General features: G+C 45.1%; 3 protein-coding genes across 3 annotated transcripts; 2 read left to right on the top strand and 1 right to left on the bottom strand.

Annotated features, from left to right (window-relative positions):
• The first annotated feature begins 225 nt into the window (after positions 1-225).
• ttc36 (tetratricopeptide repeat domain 36) lies at positions 226-2,038 on the top strand. The gene is made up of 3 exons (XM_034548816.1): positions 226-426; positions 682-870; positions 1,700-2,038. The coding sequence occupies exons 1-3, from the start codon at positions 252-254 to the stop codon at positions 1,966-1,968; spliced, it is 633 nt and encodes a 210-aa protein (XP_034404707.1). The 5' UTR covers positions 226-251; the 3' UTR covers positions 1,969-2,038.
• A 750-nt stretch (positions 2,039-2,788) lies between these two features.
• Positions 2,789-7,470, bottom strand: LOC117741797 (F-box only protein 40). Its single transcript, XM_034549021.1, has 2 exons — positions 5,578-7,470; positions 2,789-2,971 (listed from the first exon to the last, which is right to left on the bottom strand). The coding sequence occupies exons 1-2, from the start codon at positions 7,468-7,470 to the stop codon at positions 2,789-2,791; spliced, it is 2,076 nt and encodes a 691-aa protein (XP_034404912.1).
• Positions 7,471-9,820: 2,350 nt separating this feature from the next.
• On the top strand, positions 9,821-12,931 carry lrfn4b (leucine rich repeat and fibronectin type III domain containing 4b). The gene has a single exon (XM_034549020.1). The coding sequence runs from the start codon at positions 9,821-9,823 to the stop codon at positions 12,929-12,931; it is 3,111 nt and encodes a 1,036-aa protein (XP_034404911.1).
• The last annotated feature ends 11,254 nt before the right edge of the window (positions 12,932-24,185 follow it).

Genomic DNA, 24,185 nt, shown 5'->3' with positions numbered 1-24,185 from the left:
CTCTCTTTTTACCAAAGTATTCGATAACTACAAATCCCATGGAGTTTGGACAGCATCGCTTTCCACCGGGCAGTTATCATCAAATAGAATATATCTGACAACATGTTGCCGTCCGAACAGCAGCTCTGCAGCATGCAGCCCCGGTCTGCATTTTTGACCTAACCAAGTACAGATGGCAAATCTCAAAGTCCACCTCTGCTTCCGCCCCCTTCTCCGATTGGCTGGTGAAAATTGCTGAAGTTTGGGGAGGAATGATTTTCCAACCAGCTGCAGTTTTGGTGTCACCATTTGCTTCTTTGCTCTCTTTAAACGACAGCGAGATGGCCTCTGCACACGACAGAGCTGTACTCCAGGCTATATTCAACCCCACCACCCCCTTTGGAAACATCCCTGGCCTGAACCAAGAGGAGGAATTAATTGATGACGGTGAGCGTGAGTCTCTGACTTGATGTGTCTCCGCATATCATGTCACAGCTTTTTTTACGTTTATCATTTCATAGCATATTGAATTCATTTGAACGCATTCCATTCCTGGACTGGGGAAAAAAAGGAAGAAAAAATATCACGACATTTTAATCCAAGTTGAGTTCTGGGTGACATTTCTATGTTTTTTCCTCGCCACGGTACCTGTCAATTGAGTTTGAGTGCTTTTTTTTCAACCTGTTTATCTCCCCCTGCCAGACAGTGGCTTTGACACAGAGTTGCTGAGGCAAGTGAAAGAGTTGGAGATGCGGGGTGTCTCGGCAGCCGAGGCTGGGGATTTGCAAGCCGCACTTCAACTGTTCAGCCAGGCAATCCAGATCCTGCCTCAGCGAGCCTCAGCCTATAACAACCGGGCACAGGCCCTGCGGCTGCAGGGGAACACAGCAGGTACAAGCCGCAGACCCAATAATAACCCTCTCCCGACATATCAGACTGCTGAGTCTGAGGCCAGCGTGACATCATATCAGAGAGCTTTGTCTATGTGATGCACTTTGTCAGCAGTGCTACTGCAGTGGCTCTGAGCCCGCCCCTTGTTACGCGCTGTCCGTCACAGGGGTTGTGTATACGCTGCATGCACAGAATTACAGGGTGTTTAGCTTTAGTCGTGTCTAAGTAAGAATTCCCAGTGTGCCTCAATGAAAAGGCTCCCCCTTATAGATTCACTTTATTATTACATACTGCATTGCCATTGCACAATTGACAAATGCTATGGGTTATAGCTGCTTATGTTATAACCCTTGTCATCTTTATTTCTTGAAATTATTAATCACCTCAGTTACACCATGCACTCAATATTGTAGCATATTTTAACACCTCCATTGTCTGTTAAAAGAATTAGAGTTTGTATCTGTAGCTGGTGCTTTTCTATTAGACTGTAACCTGGCGCCAAGTTGTTGCTATTCCCAACACAAAATAGACATATGTACTGTATGTATAGTGATATAGTGCTATATTCAACCAAAATGTTGATTGTTTATTAATACATGTTTTGAATGAGTTGGAGATGTATTTTTTTGAGTTAATGAAGAACATCAGATTGTAAGGTCAATATTGCATAATCTTAGAATTACTTTAAATAGTCTTGCAGTAATTCAAAGCAGATTCATCTATATCATTCTAGACTAACTTGTGAGCCCGGACTGAGTAGCCTACAGGACGTTAAGAAGAGAAAATCAATTAAGGACGCGTGCCTCACGGTGCTGTTGTCTCCCCTCAGGGGCCCTGGGGGACCTGGACCGAGCCGTCTCTCTGAGCACCGGCGCCGGACGAACTGCGTGCCAGGCGCTGGTGCAGAGGGGCCTTTTACGCAGACTGGCATGCCGGGGTGAGGAAGCCCGGGCAGATTTTGAGGAAGCGGCTGCACTCGGAAGTGAATTCGCTCGACAGCAGGCCGTGGCTCTTAATCCGTACGCGGCCCTGTGCAACAAAATGCTGTCGGAGGTCATCAACAAACTACGGAACCCGGAAGTGTCCGAGATGCTGTAGTCGACAGTTTGTTGCCGTTACACCTTTGATGCTTCGTCGGCTTGTTAATAAAAGAACAGTTGAAGCTTTTAATAATGACCTTTTTATTCTACTGACAATGCTGCTGTGAAATGGATGAAGCCAATTACAAGGCATATTTATTGTAAGGTGACAGTGACTGACATATATAATTTCTCTCATTCTCCTTTAAAATAGTCTAAACTGAAACAAAGTTGTCCGTGTCCTACTAGCCTACTGCTACTGTGCTTGATCACATATGAAACATAGGGCATGTCCTGTTCCTTTGTGATGCGTCTCCACTCCACAAAGATGAGGTACTTCAGCTTCTCTCCAGGAGATGGCAGTCTTGTCATGTTGAAAACCGACAACAACAGCAACATCTGCTTCCCTTGAGTCTTTGAAATGATGCAAATGATGCAGTTCAACACAAGAATGAAACAAGATGGAACAAAGAACTTGTCAGCTCAGTACGTCAAACAAAAGCCAATAATCTCACTTCACTGAATATGAGGATCCTCTCAAACGCCAGAGCATTTCATGCGTGAATGTAGTGTTCTCGGAGGGATTATCTAAGTTTCAATCAACTCTTAATAACGCCGCATTAATAGACCCGCCGTGAAGCATTTACCCTACTAACAGGCTAGATTGCGTGAGGAGCCATTGCAAGACAAATAAAGGTTAAATAAATCACATTAAAATCGATGTTCCGTTTGTATCTGCAGGGCTGCAGCTCTGTTTTAGCAGCTGTACACGCGGAGGATTCAGATCACGTCTGAGCGATTCCAAACGGTCCGCCCACTGATCTCTGGATCCTCGAGCCCTATCTTTTGCACTTTATTTCTCCACGTTTGTCTCCGACCACTCCCAGGCAGGCTAAAGCCACCGGCTCAGTGTGTTCCTCTCTCTGGTAGAAGGAGCAGCATTGCAGGTGATCAGACATGGAAGGAGTGTTGCTGAAGCTCCATTTGTCCACAGAGGAAAACAGAGAGCTGAACTCCCAAACCTGTAAAACACAGAAACAGAGCTGAAGTCGGTGTAGGAGGCTGCTCCGGGGGCATCCATCAACCGCACTGCAGCACGGATATACATTTATTTTCAATACCCATATAATCTAGATCATGGAGTATTTTCATCTCGGTTCAGGGCATGGTGTTATTTCTGTATCCATCCATTACAAATGTATTTAAATTATGCCCTTTATCGGAGAGCAAATACCCAGCTGTCGCCACTGCGGTCATGTGAGCCGGCATCCGCGGGTCTCGGTCAAGTGAGCCACGGCTTGAAATGTAATGCACCTCTATTCATGTTGTTACGGTACGGAGGCTTGTACGGCCCAAAAGCACGGAGATAGACCCTTATTTAAGCAATGATTTGTCTAATTTGATATAATAAGTCAAAAACAACATTCTTTTGGACATTATATGAAATAATATTATAATAATAGCATATGAAGTTACACTACTGTAATGTTTGTAATTGAAAGTCAGCTCAAATTCAATGATTCTATTCATAATTTCACAATATTATAAATGTTATTAAAGCAGATCCTTTAAAGGTTAAAGAAATTCAAATATTGGGGAATTATGAACATCATTATTTCTTGTTACCTAACTTTGTCTTTAGTTTTCTCAAAGACTACAGTAAAATCTCATGAAAATAGACATGCACATAGAGGTCCTCGTGAACAACAAACTAATGGAAATAGAATATAACATTTTTAAGATATCCTTTAATAACAGTTCAAATGTTGGGACATTAAGAATATCATCTTTTCATTTCAGCCAACTTTGTCTTTAATTTTCACAAAAACTGTACAGCAAAATCTAAAATAAATAGACATGAACATAGCAGGGGACCTCATGAACAACAATCCAGTGGACATAGAATATAACCATTATAATATTGTGAAAATTATGAATAGAATCATTGAATTTGAGCTGACATTATTGTTGAGAAATGGATCTATCTCTGTGCTTTGGGCCGTACAAGCTTCTGTACCGTAACACCATGAATAGAGGTGCATTACATTTCAAGTGGCGGCTCACATGACCACAGTCAACATCTTGTTTCCATGAATGATCACATCTGACTTGTTATGGTGACACTGTGTTTACTGGCAGCGAGGCCTCAAGCCATTCCACCTCTCTGATATCATCGCTACACTCTTTGTCCCATGATCACTGCGGCACAGAGAGTGGATGGAAAAATACACGTCATGCATTTTTACTCTATTTATCCTGCATTACCTACCTCCAGCAGAGAGGTGACCAAGGTGTGTTTGTTTGCTTGTCAGCAGGATATTGGGGGAAAAAACTATACTTTTTTTTTTAGTAGATTCTTAAAATAATAAGTCTCTCTTTTTTCTGCTGTATTGTTTTCCTAGGACTTCCTGGTTGGTTGACAAATTCGTTTAGATGTGACTTGTGTACAGCAACATGATGGATGGAGAGAGCCATAGCTCATTGGTCATGTGTCTGAATCTCTTAAATGTCCGTCCTTATACAGTACATAAAGCTTGTCATTCCAAACAGGATTTAGATAATCTCCAAAAGTCAAGGCAGCTGGAGGCATCCTCAAGGCCCAGGCCAAGGGGCCGCCAGGCGTCCCTGTGGACTAGCGACCTAAGCCAGAAGCAACTACGGTCTAGTTGAGCGGACTAATGTAAACACAGCATCCCTCCTCACTCTTATTTTTCCTTAATCTCTCCACTTTCAACTATCAAAAAAGGAAAGAATACATAATGAAAGCTACCATGCAGTTTGCATGGGTTTGTCTATAACTATTTGCATTTTATATTGACAGTATTTTCATTGTCATTATTTCTTAAATGAATTTGTAAAACAAAATCAGCATGTTGCTAAACCAAATGATAGTCGAGCCCAACTGACTAAACCATTGCATTGACACCAGAACAGAAAATAAAATGTCCTTTTCCCACACACTTCCTCGTGACGCCTGAACCCACATGCAGGTGTTTCATAATAAGGACTCTTTATATTCATTCTGGGATACGGACACAGAAAAAAAAAAAGAAGAAAAAAAAAGAACCCATTAACTGCCAACACGGCTATAATTCAGTTTGTAATATTGTTAGAGAGGACTATGGAGAGTCTGGAGAGTGTTTACAATGCAGCAGCTGTCAGGCTGCGTGAATAACGGAAACGGTTCAATGACAGAAAGCAGAATGATGCCAGATACTTAATGGGGATCGGATATAGAAGTGTGGCCTTGTGTTTTACTCTCCCTTAACTGTGCACAAGATCAAAATAATATCTGCGATGGAATCACAGCACTCGATCAGTTAAGTTAATACACATATGTAATCATCCACTCAGTCGGAAACCCCGGAAATGAGTCAGCATTTCTGCACTTCCTGTTCTTTTATACGTTTTTGTTTTGATGCCGTAAATAAGGTCTGTTGTTAGCACAAGGTTCAGAGATTATATTGTTTTCTTCTACAATATGAAATATGTCAGTAAATAAAAGTCCCATTGAGGGCACCAGTGCGATGCTAACTTAAGGGGTTGGCCCGCAGCAGTCATGCCTGAAGAACAATATAGTCCAAATCATTCTATGAAAGAAAAGAACTGAAATCTTAAGGATACTTGCTTTCTTTCGGCATTTCCAGGAGCTTCCCCCATGGGAATATGTCTTCTTCTTCCACTTGAGAGAGACCATCCCTCTCTCCTGCAACAATGTGGCACACACATCTCTCATCAGATGGGAGACTTGGGACAGCTGAGATAATGTGAAACTGTCAAGGTAAGCAGCGATGTGCTGAAGGATCTCCAGCGGCAATCCGCTCAGGGGATCCAGATTATGTGCGCCACTTCTCTGAGGGCTGACGGTTTCCCCACCTTCACAGGGGAATGAAGGGACTTCTGGATGAAGGACGAAGGCGTTGACATCTCGGCAGAATGTGACGGTGGCTGGATGACCTTTGGGGTGAAACCTCGTCTGGGTGAAAGCGCAGCCGAGGTACGCCAAGGGGCAGCGTTGTTGGAACCAGCCGCACAGAGAGGCCTGTATGTCACAGTGCACATTCCTGAAATGAGAGCGGTATTCGTCTCTCCGAAAAAAGTGGCCACACATATTGCTGAATGCTGAACTTGTTTTGTTGTGTCTTCTGGTGACAGACTCAGCTTCTACCCGCACGTGGAGACTGCGGGGTTTGTCGGCGATGACGTCAGCAAGCGTCGCTTCTGTTTGGAATGGCGCAGAGGTGAAGCTGTATGTTTGCGTTCCTATATCGACGTAAAAACCATCACTCCCCACGCTCTCTGATATTAAATGTCCTCTCAGTTCCTTTTCCAAGGAGTGGAGGAGCGTGGCGCTGACCTCGTCGTGCTTTGGGAGATCCTCGACTGAAACACCCAACTCTGCGGTGTCAACGCTGACATTGGCCATGGCCTTCTTATCCTTCAAGTAGTTGCGCTTCGCTCGATAGCTAGTCGGAGCAGTGAAAGAGCGGACGGTTTGAACCTCGATGGGCTCCAGATTCCCATAAACAAAATCCTTTTCTCTCGGGGTGCAAGCTGCAAGTTGGCCAAAGTCAATCAACATTGCCCCGTTGTGCGCCAGGTACATGTTGAACTCAGCAATGTTGACTTGCCGGCTCAACCTCTGAAGGACCCCGTCTTGCCAAGGGGCAAGGCCAGTTGTGCCATCCATTCTCAGAGCGCCAGCAGCGTTCTCTCGGCTCAGGTGGGAGTCTCTTGTCTCCCCCTGGTGGTTTAATGATTCTTTCTCTTCCTTTGCCTTTTCCTCCTTCTTGTTCAAGTTGTTCACGGTTTGCTCGCATCCCTCCATCTCCTCGTTTAATATTGTCTCCCAGGAGCTGCAGTTCTGAATAGCATCCACGTCTCGGCTCTTTGCCAAAGCATCCCTCTTCTCTTGGCTCAGTTCTTTTCCCTCTGCCCTCGTGCAGCCATTTTCTGTAAATTCACCATAATCTAAAGAACAGGTTGGTTCATCTGCAGCACTGTCGACTCCAGCAGAACCATTCTGAGGGGCAGACTTACCCACCATCAACTCGGGGAAGATGTTCTTCATTTTGATGGATTGAAACAGCAGCTCTTGGTCCCTCAGGGCCATGGCAACATCCAGGTTGGCCTCAGTTTGAGGGCTTTCCAAAACATTTTTGTAGAAGGCCAGATCCGTTTCTGAAACAGGCCAGCGGTTCCACTCCTGAGAGCAGCAGACCACGCAGGCAGGACATACCTCCAGGTGTCTGGCCAGCCTGTGGCGCAGCATGGTGAAAGGACAGCCGTAGTAGGCATTGAGGCACTGGACCGTCTCATTGGGACAGAGGAGCTGGTGCTCCTCTTGCTTGCACATGTGGAAGGTGGCGCCACAGTTGTGACGACACTTGACGACCAGGCATGAGACAGAGATCTGCACCGAGACTTGGCAGTGGACGTTGTAACACTTGTCGCAATGCTCATGATGGCCCACAGGCTTCTTTCTCCTCACCTTAAGAGAGAAATAACACCACATAGACATGTCCAGGTCGATACTGAGGCTAGTTAAAAGCATTTGAAATGAAGAAATCATTATTTTTTTTAGGATACATCTTGTAAATCCTATAAATGCTGATTACAAAATGAATGTACTTACCATTGTGGTTTATGAACACAAGGATTATCTGAGAAGAGTTCCAAGACTGAAACACAGTTAGAGAACTTGGTCAGATGATTCAAGTTTGCATTTATATACTGCACATAGAAGCTTCTTTTTTTCCAAGAAAGGTATTGCTGCTCTTAACAAGTCTGAATCATTTTGAATAGAAAAGCAGAGGACATGGCAAAGTGTATTCTGACACACAGACTTTAATTGGAAAATCAAAATGTTTTAATTAAATGTTTTAATATGCAGTACATTAAATAAACAACATGTTCAGCTCAACAAAAAAATTCTAAAACCAAATAACTCCAGTAAATAAAATGTGGACAACTGGAACAATAACAGTGAAATATCTCACCCCTCGCTGCTCTCCGCCTGTCACCTTTTGTTCACTGGCACCCCTGAATAACCTCCGCACTGTGTCTGGACATTATAAATAGACCCCACAGTGGGGCAGACAGGCCAGTGGGATGGGGCACCATTGTCCCACAGCCATTAAGAGGCCAGGTCAAGTTACAGCCTCCACCCCTGCTTCACTGTGAGCTGTGATAATAGCAGATAATCCACATTGGCAACACTTCAACACCCACATTGTAACAGTTCAGCTCCACACCTTCTTTCTGTTAATAGTTGTTTTCATTATATCTGTTTGTCTATTAACTCTCTTGTCATTTCAGACCCGGTCATTCACACCTGATCATCCTTCATTCCCTTCACCTGGTTCTCACGCCCATCTCACCTGCAACCCATTCCCTCGTTAGTCACTCACTACTTAGGTTCCCTCACTTGCACTTGTCCTCTGCCAGATTGTCTTGTGTTTTGAGACCAAGTTCTCTAGCGTTCCTTAGTCTGTGTCCCTGTTTCTGTCTGTTCTAGTCCTGCTGTTATTCCAGTAAAGGATTATTATTTGCCTACTCTGTTTTGTCCATTGTGCTTGGGTCCCTGGTCTTCGATCCGTGACATTACAATCTGGCCAGTCATGGACCCAGCACCCCCTTCTGCAGCAAGCCGGTTCGAGAGGATCGAGGATGCCCTCCAGCAGCACGAGGCGCAGATGGTCCGCTTCGCCGCGGAGACGCGGCAGTCCACAGCAGTCCAGGAGCGGGCTATGGAGGCGATGACCACCCAGATGCTTCAACTGACAACTGCTCTGACCCAGCTCGTAGCCTCTGCGCCGTCTCCTGCCTCTCCGCCTCCTGCTTCTCTGCCGCCTGCTCCAACACACGAGCCTCGTGTGGGAACCCCGGAGCGCTACGCGGGAGAACCCGAGGGCTGCAACCCATTCATTACGAACTGCTCCATTCTGTTCTCTCTGCAGTCCCACACCTTCGCCACAGAGGAGGCTAAGGTGGCCTTCACTGTCAACCACCTGACTGGCAGAGCGCGACTTTGGGGTACTGCTGAATGGGAGAGACGTACGCCAGCTTGTTCTTCTTTCCTGCTGTTTTCTGCGGAGCTTCGCAAGGTGTTCGGGGCGGTCTCCAAGGGTCCAGATCCAAGCGGGGGACTAGCGGAACTGCGCCAGGGGGACCGGACAGTTGTGGATTATGCCCTAGAGTTTCGCACAAGGGCACGCCTTAGCGACTGGAACGAGGCAGCCCAGTGTGAGGTGTTTTTGACGGGACTAGCGGATTATGTTAAGGATGAACTGATCTCTTTTGATTTGTCTGCCAACTTGGATGGCTTGGTAGAATTGACTTCCCGAGTGGACAGACGCATCCAGGCAAGGCGACAGGAGCGACGCAAGGGGGAGACAGATCGTCGTGTTTTCACCCAGCGTCGAACTTCTCCAGCAGCCACCAGCTTCACCTTGGGGTCCCAACCAGGGGAGGTTGAACCCATGAAAGTAGGGCGCACCAGTCTCACCCGGGAGGAGCGGGAGCGTCGTCGGCAGGGAGGTCTTTGCCTGTACTGCGGCCGGGCTGGCCACTTCATATCCCGGTGTCCAGTAAAAGGGCGTGGCTCACCCGTAGCAGGGGAGATACTGGTGAGCCGAACCACAAGACTCTCTCCCCACCAGAGACCCCTTTTCCACGCTCAGCTGCTGCTCGCGAATGGATCACAGACCCTCGCTACATTCATTGACTCTGGCGCTGACGACAACTTCATTGATGAGGACCTAGTCCGTCAGCTGGGTATCGAGCAGGTACAGCTGCCTTGTCCTGTTCCAGCCAACGCTCTGGACGGCCACCTCCTAGGGACAGTGACTCACCAGACCACACCAGTGCGCATGCTTCTGTCCGGTAACCACTATGAGACCATTAAGTTTCTTATCCTGCGGTCACCCCAGCATCCACTAATCCTGGGGCACCCCTGGCTCCGCCGCCATAACCCTCACATTGACTGGGCCACAGGGGCCATCCTGGGGTGGAGTGCATCCTGTCACCTGATCTGCCTGAAACGGGCTTCTGCACTTCAGCGGCCCGCTTGCCCCAGCTCTGCGTTGGACTTGTCAGGAGTGCCTACGGAATACCATGACTATCGGGAGGTGTTCAGTAAGGTCAGGGCCTCATCTCTGCCTCCACATCGGTCCTACGACTGTGCCATTAACCTGCAACCAGGCACTACCCCACCCAGGGGCCGCCTGTATTCCTTATCTGCACCTGAGAGAGAGGCCATGGAGACGTACATCGGTTCCTCTCTAGCTGCTGGGATCATCCGTCCCTCTTCTTCACCTGCCGGTGCGGGGTTCTTCTTTGTTGGGAAGAAGGACAAGTCACTTAGGCCTTGCATTGACTACAGGGGCCTCAATGACATCACGATCAAGAACCGCTACCCACTCCCACTCATCTCTTCTGCCTTTGAGTTGCTCCGGGGGGCAACCATCTTCACAAAGCTAGACCTGCGTAACGCCTACCACTTGGTCCGTATCCGAGAGGGGGATGAGTGGAAGACAGCTTTTAACACCCCCACTGGGCATTATGAATACCTTGTCATGCCCTTCGGTCTGACCAATGCCCCAGCCGTCTTCCAGGCCCTGGTGAATGATGTGCTGAGAGACATGTTAAACAAGCAGGTGTTCGTCTACCTAGACGACATTCTTATTTTCTCGAGGTCCCGAGAGGAGCATATTCACCATGTCCAGGCCGTCCTTCAACGTCTCCTGAGGAATTCTCTGTTCGTTAAGGCCGAGAAGTGTGAATTCCACGCCTCTTCGGTCCCCTTCCTGGGTTACATCGTTGGACAGGGGATCATGCAGATGGATCCTGCCAAGGTGTCAGCGGTGACGTCCTGGCCCATTCCAGACTCACGTAAGCAGCTACAACGATTCCTGGGGTTCGCCAATTTCTATCGGAGATTTATCCGTGGCTACAGCACCGTGGCTGCCCCACTCACAGCCCTCACCTCATCCAAGGTGCAGTTCCAGTGGTCACCCTCGGCTGAGGAGGCCTTCCGGACCCTTAAAGCCCGGTTTACCTCTGCCCCTATCCTTCAGGTCCCCGACCCAGAGAGACAGTTTGTTGTTGAGGTGGACGCCTCCGAGGTAGGGGTGGGGGCCATCCTTTCTCAGCGGGCTGCCAGTGACCAAAAGCTCCACCCATGTGCCTTCTTTTCTAGGTGGCTCTCACCTGCTGAGAGGAACTACGATGTTGGTAACCGAGAGCTGCTTGCCGTTAAGCTGGCCCTTGAGGAGTGGCGCCACTGGCTGGAGGGGACCTGTCTGCCATTTTTGTGTTGGACTGATCACAAGAACCTTGAATATATGCAGTCCGCCAAGAGACTGAACTCTCGGCAAGCCAGATGGTCTCTGTTTTTTACCCGGTTTAACTTTTCCCTCTGTTACAGGCCCGGTACTCATAACGTCAAGCCAGACGCCCTGTCCCGCCAGTTTGTGGACAAGGGGGATTCCACCCCTTGCAATGATAATATCCTTCCTGCCCCCGTCTTGGTTGCTGCTATCACCTGGGAGATAGAGGAAAGAGTCAAGGCTGCCCTGGAGTCCCAGCCCAGCCCGAGTTCCTGTCCCCCTGACCGCCTGTTCGTTCCCCAGACCCTGAGGTCCGAGGTCCTCCAGTGGGCCCATAGCTCCAGACTCACTTGTCATCCTGGGAGCCAGCGTACTAGGGATGCTTTGCAGCAGAGGTTCTGGTGGGCGACTCTGGAGAAGGACACCCGGGAATTCGTCAACGCCTGTCCTGTCTGCAACCGGCACAAACCATCCCATCAGGCTCCCGCTGGGTTCCTGCAACCACTGTCGGTGCCCCATAGGCCCTGGTCACACATCTCCCTGGACTTTGTTACCGGCCTCCCACTGTCCAACAAGCACACCACCATCCTAACAGTGGTCGATCGGTTCAGCAAGATGGCACACTTTGTGCCCTTGCCCAAGCTCCCCTCGGCCAAGGAGACTGCAGAGTTGGTTCTGCTTCATGTCTTCCGGCTTCACGGCCTACCCACGGACATAGTCTCTGACCGGGGTCCTCAGTTCACGTCTGTATTCTGGAGGGAGTTCTGTACAATAATCGGGGCCACAGCCAGCCTGTCATCTGGATTCCACCCCCAGTCTAACGGCCAGACTGAGCGCAAGAACCAGGAGATGGAGACCGCTCTACGGTGTTTGGTCTCCGAGACTCCAGCATCCTGGTCCCAGCAGCTCCTGTGGGTGGAGTATGCCCACAACACCCTGACCAGCTCTGCCACTGGAATGTCCCCGTTTCAGTGTGCCTACGGGTTTCAACCCCCATTGTTTTCTGCCCTGGAGAAGGAGGTTTCCTGCCCCTCGGTCCAGGCCTTCGTCCGCCGCTGCCACCGTACCTGGGCCAAGGCCAGGGTTGCACTCCTCAGCTCGGCCAACCGTTACTCCGCAGCAGCCAACCGGCGCCGCTCCAAAGCCCCCATCTACCAGGTTGGCCAGAAGGTGTGGCTATCGACCAGGGACCTACCCTTGCGAGTGGAGGCGAAGAAGTTGGCACCCAGGTTCATTGGACCATTCGAGATCCTGAAGGTCATCAATCCGGCAGTGGTGAGGCTCAAACTGCCCCGGACCATGCGGGTCCATCCCTCGTTCCATGTCTCCAGAATAAAGCCAGTTCGGGAGAGTCCACTGGTCCCTGCTGTACAGCCGCCACCGCGGTTCATCGAGGGAGGTCTTACCTACACGGTGCACCGCCTGCTTCGCTCCCGCCGTCGTGGAAGAGGGTTACAATACCTGGTTGACTGGGAGGGCTACGGTCCAGAGGAGAGATGCTGGGTCCCGGCCCGACACATCCTGGATGCCCCTCTCATAAGAGCGTTTCACCGCAGCCACCCTGATCAGCCCGCTAAGGGCTCTGGGCCCAAGGGGGCTACCGAGCCAGACGCTGTTTCCTCTCTCCCAATAGCAGCAGCAGACATCGCATGAGGAGCCATCTTCTGATCTGGAGAACTCACCCGCCGATGAGGAGAGGGCGGAGATGTCTGAGGAGTATTAGTCCTCCCCAGATCCCCTCTGCCCACCCGGTGTGGCAATTGTTTTGGGACGTCGGGAGCCGTCCCTTAGAGGGGGGATTCTGTAACAGTTCAGCTCCACACCTTCTTTCTGTTAATAGTTGTTTTCATTATATCTGTTTGTCTATTAACTCTCTTGTCATTTCAGACCCGGTCATTCACACCTGATCATCCTTCATTCCCTTCACCTGGTTCTCACGCCCATCTCACCTGCAACCCATTCCCTCGTTAGTCACTCACTACTTAGGTTCCCTCACTTGCACTTGTCCTCTGCCAGATTGTCTTGTGTTTTGAGACCAAGTTCTCTAGCGTTCCTTAGTCTGTGTCCCTGTTTGTCTGTTCTGTTCCTGCTGTTACTCCAGTAAAGGATTATTATTTGCCTACTCTGTTTTGTCCATTGTGCTTGGGTCCCTGGTCTTCGATCCGTGACACACATGTTCAAAAGCATCAACATCTTTTCCTGTGCAGGGCATCACCCACACCTTTTTATTGCATTTCAGATTAGTAATCATGGATTGACGTTTCCTTCCAAAATTCTAGAAACATTTATGAAATGATGGGTTTCAACAAAATCAAAGCACTTTTATTTTTTTAAACAGTTTTACAGCTGAGTTTTTCTGTTTACCATGTTCATTTCTAGAGGTATGACATACAGTAACTCCACTTTAACAAATATATACATCATTTATATACAGCATAGCCATATTTATTCTGATCCACGTCCTCCACTAGATGTCAGTCACACACTTTCAAAAACTCAAGCACCATTTCTCGGACAGCTGTTTCTGCTGTCAGATCAAATTAATTAATGTATCAGTGAAATAATTTAGGATTACCATACCAGATCAAAAAGGTTTTTTTAATGTCATGAAAGTGTTGTTTTTTATACAGGCCCCTTTCGATTCATCTCAAGCCTGTGCAGTGGATCGTGCCTCAGTTTGAACTGACAATTGAGGCAGTTTAAAGGACCCTTGTGTGCTTTTTTTTAAGAAAGAAATGTATTGTCATAAAGTGATGTTTTGGTTAAACGTAGAACTTGATGCTTTCTTAACACCTTGAAACATTTATAGAATAGGCCAAAAAGGCTTCCTCTTCAATCACCATTCAGTGGGTCTTAATACAAACCTGTGCTGCTCAACGCCAGTGAGCAGTAAGTAGCTCATTATTTCTACAATTCAAACAAAAAATGTGTGCACCTGTCATTCTGCGCTGCTTGTCATTCTCTTTCATCTGCTGGCAGAATCACTGTGCCGCGCAACATGATGGGCGTCAATCCAGTCTAACACCCTTAAACTAATTACACTCATTTACATTAAGGCTGGCTAAACTGTCTCGCCGTTCACTCCCCCACATCACCCTGCAAACACCTACTGACACCCATGCTGGATCCACAATCTACATCTGGAAGTCTTTATGCAACTTTTTTTGGTTGTATTATTTTATTTTTTTATTTGTCACCTGGCACGGATTACAATGAATATCTTATCAGTGGCAGCTGCTTCGCTCTCTAGGCTCAGCAATCAGCCTGCATTTCATCAACGGGGAGAGAGAGACTTCGGTGTGCTATTTCAGTGCCTTGTTGCTACACAACAGCAGCACAGCTGACACTGGAGAGGTCTATTGTTGAGGTTACATCGGCTAAATAAAGTTGAAGAAGGGCTTCACAGCAGGTGTAGGAATAATTGATTAGTTCCTGCTAAATGTATTCATACCATTCACAATAAACTCTGTCAATTATTGCAAAAGTACAATACAACAATTTTACAAAACAGTGCAATCCTAAAATGTGCTGGTAGGTTCCCTTTGTTAACTGATCCTAAACGTTAGTCCTCTTCCTTTTTCACAACAGATTGCAACATAATAAAGAAGTCTTATTCAATAAAAATTCATCTGATGACTTGAGCTATTACGCAACCTGGCAGCTCAAAAGGGGTTTCAATACAGCTTGCCCATTTTCTGTTTAGCGTGGATTTGCTCAATTCTGAGTCTGGAGGTTAATGATTCATGCAAGCTCCATGTCATTTAACTCTAATTTAATGTTCTGAGATGTGACTGGACAGCTTTAGATGGCAGATGGAAAAAGTTAAAAGTCAAACTTGATTAATGTTCAAGGCATTCAAAAGCAGTCAGCACACAGCAGGACTAATAACAGCATCACTGGTTTCAAGTTTTGCATTGGAGTTGGAGCCTGCTCTTACCAACACACCAAGCCCCGAGCACAGCTTCCTATAAATCTCACCTAATTCTCTAGGCTTTTTTTCCTCTCATTGCCATTCCTCTTAAAGATTGCCCCCATTTTGGGATTTCGATCTAGTTTATTATACCTGGCAAAACATATTAATAAGGCCAAACCACTGGGATGACATAGAGAAATATGTGCTCCTGCTGAATTTACAAAGACCCAGGAAACTGTGCTGGTACTGTGTTTATTACAGATAGCTCGGCCCAGCAGAGGCCTATAAATAAGCTGCAGATTGCTATGGAAATGCATAATGAAAATGAAAATGTATCAACTCAAAGCCGTGCTCAAATACTGTATACGGTTGAACTTTAAGGCTGAGAAACCAAAGACTGTATTCTTAGAAGTGATTGCATTTTTTTTTGGCTCATATGAATTCAATTTAAACAGAGGATAATAAGCTTTAAAAGATAAGTCTTGAAAATCACTTGAGGATAATTTCAAGACAGGTTGTAAACTATGAATGTGTATATCATTCCACATATTAGAGCTGCAGACGAGAAGATGATTAATGTGTATCAACAATTTGCTGAAAATCTAAAGAATTTATCATTTTGAGAAGAAAATCTAAAGAATTTATCATTTTGAGAAGAAAATCTAAAGAATTTATCATTTTGAGAAGTTTTGGGGGAAAAAAGGTCAAACTTTGTCGTCTCAATGGAGGGAAATTTGCTGCTTGTATCTATTTTGTATCTGTGTTTTGGCCTGTAAGTCGGACATAAGCCATTTAAAGATCAGATGATTCCTTAAGAAATCAATGAATTAATCAATAGTAAAAATAAAATGTGTATGTATGTATGCATACTGTATGCACTTTAAATATTCATGTGTACAGGATATGCGTGTGCTTCTTAGTGCTATATAATTAACATGTGTATGAAGGTAGATTTGGGTTTTAAAAAGTGTTGTGTGTGTTGGGTTACTAGCCTTTGGTCAAAAAAAGCATTTGCACTCATATCATGTGAACTTATCAGATTTCAAGTGTTTATTATATGAATATTATATTATTATCTCCACCAGGATAACCATGAGATCGCTCACATTTAAGCTTGTGTTTGAATGAAGTGTGTTTTACAACGCTTTATAGCCTATTACGAGGGGGGGGTTGTGTTTAATCAATCAACACAATACAGCAGTGGTCGCTACGGACACACCTTGTGGAGTTCTGCGTTCTACTTGTTCTAGTTACATGTGTTAATGCTTTAAAAAAGGTATATTCAACTTATTAAACCTATAAATCACCGAAGGTACTGAAGTCACTTTGACACTGCCAATTACCTCACAGCTGTGAATAGCATATGCCTTTGGGTGAGTATTATCCTTTGAGCCCCTTCTGCATGACATATTACAGCATATGGTCAGCTAAAAATAGGAGAGGAAATGTAGATACCCAACTTTACACTTAGCTTTTTCTTTCCCATTATCTAGCTCCCCTCCGTCCTTCCATTTAATTAGGCAGATGTCATACAAATGTTCCTTTAAATCCCTCTGCGGTTCAAGTGTCAGCCTCTTGTCAGACCTGACTGAGTGAACACGAGACAGTTTGCTAACCCTGACCAGCGGACATGCAAATGTTTGTGGGCATATCAATTTTGCTACCAGCCTTTCCGCACCCAATATTCAGCTTTTAATTACAAAGGCTAATTTAAAGTACCTTGTAATGAAGTCTGTGTAGGTTCCCCCCCAGGGCGGCGTACTTTGTGTCATTTTGCATCATTAATGGGGGATACGCTGAAGAATGAGATTTCATTCCACTTGTTTTCATAATGCTAATAAGTGCTAAGAGAAGGGGGACACGGTGTGGGGGAGGTTTTCAGCACCAAGTAGTGTCATGCCCAATAAACAGCCATCATGAATGAGGGATCATATACAATTCCTGAAAGTTGTAAAGACAAAGACTTGTAGACGTAGAAGTTAAACAATAAAGTGTTCCAAGGCCATTCATTAGCTCTGTCTTGTCTTGTTTCCTATGTGTAATGTGAACATGCAAAGTCTCATTCTACATAGAAGTAAGAAAACTGGTGAAAAATTACAAATGTAACCACATTTCTGTCAAATCTTCACCTGCATCCTCCTTTTGTTGACTGAGTGATGTCCAGTTTGTGTTATTGTGTGAGTGTGTGTGTGTGTGTGTGTGTGTGTGTGTGTGTGTGTGTGTGTGTGTGTGTGTGTGTGTGTGTGTGTGTGTGTGTGTGCGTGTGTGTGTGTGTGTGTGTGTTACATTTGTTATCTGTAAGCTGGCATCTGTCTGGGTTTGACAGTTTTCTGCCATGCAAATGTCAGGAGAGCATAAAGCTGTGCTGGCACTCAGACACACACACACACACACACACACACACACACACACATACACTTTGTTGTAAACAAGTACTATATGTCCTATACCTCAGTGTTATGCAGCATTGGAACATGCTTGTTGTGTGAAAGAGGCGGGTGCCAAAGATAGCTATCTACCACTAATGCCAATAACCTGCAGCAGATCATTATTTTGAAGGCCAATACATGCTGAAATTCTTTGGGTTATATAGAACAGATACAATAGGTCACAGTTACAATATTCAAACTGACAAAAGCACATATGTGACATTTCCATATAACGTGGTTATGGATACTATGTGGTCTTTGTGGTCCTGTTATTGTCACTCAAACTTGTGTTTCTTGCCTTCATTTTGATCTGAACTATAAACCTGTAAAGTTTCGTATTTGCATACGTTACAGTTGTGACAAAATCTGTCCAGACATAAATATAAGCACCTGGCAAAGTAGTTAAAACTATCTCTGTGGTAATTCCCGCTACAGGTGAAAAAAGGTTTGGTAAGATGACTGCTGTAGGAATAGCCAACTGAGAAAATGGCAGGGCAGAAAGCTTTTACTCTTTCAGATTTATAAAAATGTGCGTTGGGTTGTCCCGTTATGACCACAGGGGCGTCATTACTGAGTGAAAAATTGACAGCACAAAAGAAATGTCTGAATACTGTATGTAACAGCCAGACAAAGAGCGAGATACAAGAATACAATCTGCGCGATGACGTCATACTTTGTGTCAAAGTATTTATATGCAAATCATGTATCGCTCTCACAGTTTCCACAGGATGTTACTGCCATCGCTAACCTTGTACCTTTACTCCAAGTTTAGTAACGCAGCTTAGAGGTGTCTGTGTGTGTGTGTGTGTGTGTCTGTGTGTGTCCACATACATTTTCCAATGTTATCAAACTGGAAGCACAAAATCACAGGTATGATATGTAGCGTTCCTGCGTTCCTGGACTCATGCATATGGGTTATAGTGCATGTTTCTTTTTGTCACGTCGTCTCCAACCCCCAACTCCACGGCATTAACACATAATAGATGATAACGACACAGACTATGCCTTGGAAACTACATCTCTGTGAGAGAGCCTCATCAGCAACAACAACAAGAAAACAATGAGCTTCACAAAGATAGCATTCAGGGGTTTCCTCCTGGAATTATATATATATAGTCTAGTTCTTATGAGTTGATATGATCTCACTTTTACACAGCTACCTGTGCTGCCTTTGCATCCCAAACACAGTTTGGGATGCAAACTGCAGAGCAGATGGATGGATTGAAGAGGACTTCCTTAAACTCCTGTAATGGATGACTAATGATATTGATTGGATCTAATTACAAACTCAGGACTAACTGCTCCACTGAAGCACTGAAGAAAAAAAAGTGTTATACAGGAACAGCTTGGTGTTGAAGCTCTTCATCTGCGCCTCTGCATCAGCATCTCCATCCAAGGGAATTCTTCCGAGGCGTGAGCTTTGTGCTCTTTCAATCAATGAAATCTTGACCTATAAAATGAATGCTCGCTATGTATCAAGGGGAGCTCAGCACATTCTGCACGGGAACTGGGAAAGACCTTTGGAATACAGACAATCAGTCCTTCACAACCCCCCCCAAAAAAGTCCACAGTCAGGATATTCTGCACTGATCCACACGGATCAGAAAAGTATGAAATTCCCTGCTGTGTTGTTCTCCAATTACTGCCGCTGCTGTTTACCCCTGAGTTGGCCCAGACTTCACAGCGTGGCCCCTTGGTCTCGGTCTCACACTGCTGCCGCCTGCAGCTCCTCTCCAAACTGGGGGCGTGACTCAGCCACACAACTCCGGGGGAACTGGCACTCTCATGCTCCATTAGCCCCCGCGTCCCCAGTGGATGAAGAAAAATGCATTCACTTCTGGTGATGCTGCTACCACTGACATCTAAATAGCAGCCACGCGGGTTTTTTTGGTTCTGTTTTTTACCTTGCAATTGGCCTGAAAGATGCAGCGTGGGGTTATGGTTAACAACAAAGCGGGGCGCCGACTTTCGGACAAAGTTTCCGAGGGTTTACCGCAGGAGGCGGGATAATGGCGTTGGGTTTCAGTGACTATGCAGATGTAGAAGTGGTCACGTAAAGCGGGTGGATTTGCCATGGCTAACTCTAAGGGGAAATCATGGAGTAGTCTCTTTCAGACAGCCAACTCTGTTGCTATGAATGGGATGGATTACAGAGAAAACGCTCAGGTCACTCCTGCAGTATTGATTACCAATGGAAGATGTCTGATTCTCTTTCTCAAGTCTCACTCCCTCGCCCCTCATGCGGGAGCTGTAATGTGCGTCCGGTCGACAGCTGCGTGGGCTACTGTACATGGCGATGACTTTCAAAGCACATTTCCATCTTATAATGGAAGGGCTTCGCATTGGCCGTCTGTCTGACATACAGCATCATTCATTGGGCGGACGTTAAATCGGAAAGCTCGGTGGGGTGTTTATTGAAGTCCTGACCCCGTCCTCCACTCATTAAATTGATTCATGGATTCAATAAGTGGGGCACAGGCGGCAGGTGTGCACGTCAGTGTGCACACGAGGCTCACGGGCATCCATCACGTTGATCAGGCTGCTTCAGCTGCTTCTCCATGCAGCACTTTCACAAGACCCCTGTAGATTATTACAGCCATACTGACCCAAGGCAAGGCTGTATGCATGCACACACACACACACACACACACACACACAGACACACAGACACACACAGACACACACACACACAGACACACACACGTTTAAAGAGGCTTGCAGATATACACAAATATGCAAAATCTCACACATACACACGCACACATGGGCATCCTCACAGAGCCCAAAGCTTCCATTAATGTTATTCAGGCCGAATGCCAAATGAGGTTAAACTGTCTTCTGGAGAGACATCGTTCATGTTCCAGTGGACAATAAGAGCCGGATCCGAAGCCTCGCAACTAAAAATAGAGACTGCGATTGAAAACATTCTCGTGCTTGGGTTTTCTCTGATGCCAGTGAGTTTTTTGATCGGTGAATCTATGAAAGGTTAGCTCACCTCTCGTACGCCTGAACAGCAAAGGACCCGAGGTTAATAAAGGCCAGCTGATGTAATCGCAACATCCGCAACCAGTTTGCCCTGGATTTGTCAAATAAATGAAACATTTTCATCTACATGTGAAGTTGAGACCTTTCGTTATGATTTGTATGTTACTACAAAATGATAATATCATTTAATATCAGGATGTTCAAAGTGAAAATGAATCTATAATGATGTGGATGTAATCTTAAATATCTTTATATTACACACACTGCTTGGTCCAGTCTGGATTTCACTCTGCAAACGTTCAGCGATGAGGCGTTTAAGACCTCAACAGACTGATTACTGAAAACATTCTCTGAAAGCTCGCTTGTTTTTGGCTCATTAGCTTTTCATACTTTAATTTTTTTTTGCTCCTGTTTTCCCTGAATCGTTGGGAAGAAAATCAATCAAATCCCAAAGATGATGCTTGGTTCATGTTATGCAACTGTAACATTAGTGCTGGTAAACAAGACAAGCCTTATTCAACACCAGTTGTTCTCCCCTGCAGAAAAGTATCTTTTCAAAAAATCCTTAGAATAGATACTAAGATACTTTTGTGTCCATGAGACATTTTAATGTCAAAACCAAGTCATTAACATCTCACTTAGCACCATCTTTTCATTCAGTCAGACGGAGGGAGAATGTGTCTCTAATAAATGCAGATTGAACGAAAAGGTGAACTTAGATATTAGATGCGTCAATTATTGTTATTAATGTTTCTCAACCGTTTAGTTAGTTATTTTAAAATAAAAAGCTTTAATTAAGCCAGATAGACAAATACTGTTGAATTGTTTTAAGTAATCTACCTTCTCATCATTTATCTTAAAAACTATTTAAAAAATAGAGGATGCCAGAAGCCACTAATCAAGATTGCAGCTATTTATTACCAAATAGCTTATTAATTTGACTGCTGCAGATCTCCCTGATGGCTGCAGATTATCTTCGGTCTCGCTGTGTTTGCCTTATTCTTATTCCACATGCTAGCTAGATAGTCAGCACGCTTTGCTTGTGGTGTTTACAGTTCAGCTTGCTGGATTGTCCCAAGAACAGATATTGTGTCAAACATAAGGAATACAATTCTGTCTGCTGTCCCGAGCACAAAGACAGACTCGGAGTCAGTTCAAGACCTCAGAAGTAAAGTTTATTTAAAGCAGCGGCAGGAACGATAGCAGCAAAAGAGAAAAGGGGACATGGGAGGCACAATCTCTCTCCTTAACCTCTGAAGGGTGGTGAAAGCCCAGGAGTGCGAGTCTCATCTGCTGCATGCTGGACCACTGCTGTCACTGCAGGTCACAGGCAGCTCTCCTCACGTGGCTCAGGAAGAGCTGCAGACAGGAAAGCCCCACCGGTGTCCTTATCAGAGCCCCAAACACCTCCGGAGAACCCAAGCTTTAGGCATGAAGCCACAATTAAAGGTAAGTGCCCTTTTCTCCAGTGTCCTCTGAGCATTACCTCTCTCTCTCTCTCTCTCTTTTTGATATTCTGCAGTAAGCACTGACCAACTGTGAATACAAATATGTTGTTATTATTATTATTACTATTATTATTATTATTTTTCCTGCAGTGATGTAGTTGGATTGCATTGAAATTGTCAGTTGGAAATGGGTGACTACAACATGTTGTAAGATCAGGACAGAGAACTCAATGACGTGCAAATAATGACAATTATTTAAAAGGCATTACACATTTCATTTTAAAGGAATACTAAATGTGTGTATCTGTTACTCACCCCATGTTACCTCGAATCACACGTTGAAAGAAGAATTAAAGAACAGAGGAAAGGCTTGATGAGTGGAAGTAAATGGGGGCTGTGTTTCACAACAGAAAAACAGATCATCTCATAACTCGAGCAGCATAATCCAAGTCTCTTTCATCCAGTCGTTTGCTCACTACTCTCCAAACACATGCATCTTTGCTAAAACTTTAAAAACTCATCCGTGCGAGTACGTGGACCCCTCGCTGAGAACATTCTCCAATATTTAGATTTTTCATTCAAGTGGAGGCATGCGAAAAAGTCTTTTCTTTACTAATTTAAGGAATTACAAGATGAGTGATGATTGATATACATACAGTATATAATGTTGGTTTTGGGGGTGAAGCATGCCTCTCAGCAGATTACTCAAATTTATAGAACTTGTTTTAATTTCCATAATGTAAGGGCTACTGTATGTTTTATATTGAGAGTGTTTGTATATTGAGATTATTTGTGCATTCATCTTGGAAATATGTAAAAATGCCAAAATGTATTTCTTGAAAAGCACATTTGTCTCGCAAAGGAAACAGAAACGGAGAACTCTATTCTCTGAGGAAAAGTCAAAATATCTGACGGTAGAACAACGGCTCAGAGAACGGAAAATAAACTAATAATTCCCTGGAAATCCAGTTGTTGTTTCTTCACTTTGTGAGACATCTTCTTATTGAAACTTGGAGACAGGGCTTTGAACTCCTGATTTGCATCACACACAAGACAATTAGAACACGCCATTTATGGGTGCAAACTGGATTGGAAAGTCTTTGAGTCACTGATGCCCGAGACAGGCAGACAGACAGGCCTGTAGCTAACAGGAACTCCCATCTGCTCACCGCGCCACAAAGAAGTGACGGTATTACTCCACTGACACGCATCTGCTGTCTGACTGACAACCACAGTATGTGGGCTGCATCACTCCCGGCGGTCACCAACGGAAAGGTGCAAGAGAAATGCGCCCAACATGCGTTTACAGCGTCCGTACAGCCAGCCGTCAGGCCCTGGGGGGTGAAATCTGACATTTCAAATGGATTGATTTCCATCAGTTCAACACGTGCTGCTGGTTTCAGAAGAAGAAGAAGTATCTTGTTGCTGTATTTCGGTGGAGCAGTTGCTCTGAATTCCGCTCATCTAATCAGAGACGGGCAAATGTTAAAGAGAACCGACCTGGTGACCTGGTGTGCGGCCCCTAACCCTAACACCTGCTGCCGAAAGCCGAACCTTTGTTCACACTCACAGTACCTTATTTGGAATTGTGCAAAAATAAATTTCAAAAGCAAGACTTATGTAAGATCTTTTTGAGGGGAGAAACACATGGAAACTATAAAAAAAAGAAGTGTATTTGACAGAATGTCAGCAGGTTTTATATATAATAATAAATTGAAGAGAAACAGCACCTATATTTTCAGCTGAAGCTTTTCTTCTGTTGTCTACATTTTAATTAATACTTAGCACGTATTATCTTTATGCCACAAAGATGTTTGACGAACTGAAAATAGTTTTCACTTCTGAGTGAAGAGTTTAACTATTTAGGTTAGTTGAATATTGATAATTAGGTGGCTGTCATGGTAAGACCTCCTAGATCAAGGTCAGAGCACTATAAATAAAATACTTTTAATAATTTTTATTTAACAACAAAGAAAAGTGCAGTTTGATTGCAGAATGCTCAAACAGCTAACACATGTTAACACTGATGAATCTGCCAAAACCAAAGCAGACAGTTTCATGTTAAATGAACTCGCAGTTTGCGATTAAGAAACCTTTTTCATCCATACATCAAATGTTTATAAGCATAGAGA

Source organism: Cyclopterus lumpus, chromosome 13, assembly GCF_009769545.1.
Source record: "Cyclopterus lumpus isolate fCycLum1 chromosome 13, fCycLum1.pri, whole genome shotgun sequence".
NCBI lineage: Eukaryota > Metazoa > Chordata > Actinopteri > Perciformes > Cyclopteridae > Cyclopterus > Cyclopterus lumpus.
Note: the sequence above shows the minus strand (reverse complement) of the source record. Positions and strands in the feature narration are given on the sequence as shown.

What these genes read in the sequence shown, in the direction of transcription:
- ttc36 (XM_034548816.1), top strand. Translation starts at nt 252, where the DNA reads ATGATTTTCCAACCAGCTGCAGTTTTGGTGTCACCATTTGCTTCTTTG. An exon ending in GGAGGAATTAATTGATGACG is followed by an intron (nt 427 to 681) that starts GTGAGCGTGAGT and finishes TCCCCCTGCCAG; the next exon opens with ACAGTGGCTTTGACACAGAG. An exon ending in GCTGCAGGGGAACACAGCAG is followed by an intron (nt 871 to 1,699) that starts GTACAAGCCGCA and finishes GTCTCCCCTCAG; the next exon opens with GGGCCCTGGGGGACCTGGAC.
- LOC117741797 (XM_034549021.1), bottom strand. Translation starts at nt 7,470, where the DNA reads ATGTCTATGTGGTGTTATTTCTCTCTTAAGGTGAGGAGAAAGAAGCCT. An exon ending in CCTGGAAATGCCGAAAGAAA is followed by an intron (nt 2,972 to 5,577) that starts GCAAGTATCCTT and finishes TGTGTTTTACAG; the next exon opens with GTTTGGGAGTTCAGCTCTCT.
- lrfn4b (XM_034549020.1), top strand. Translation starts at nt 9,821, where the DNA reads ATGCTTCTGTCCGGTAACCACTATGAGACCATTAAGTTTCTTATCCTG.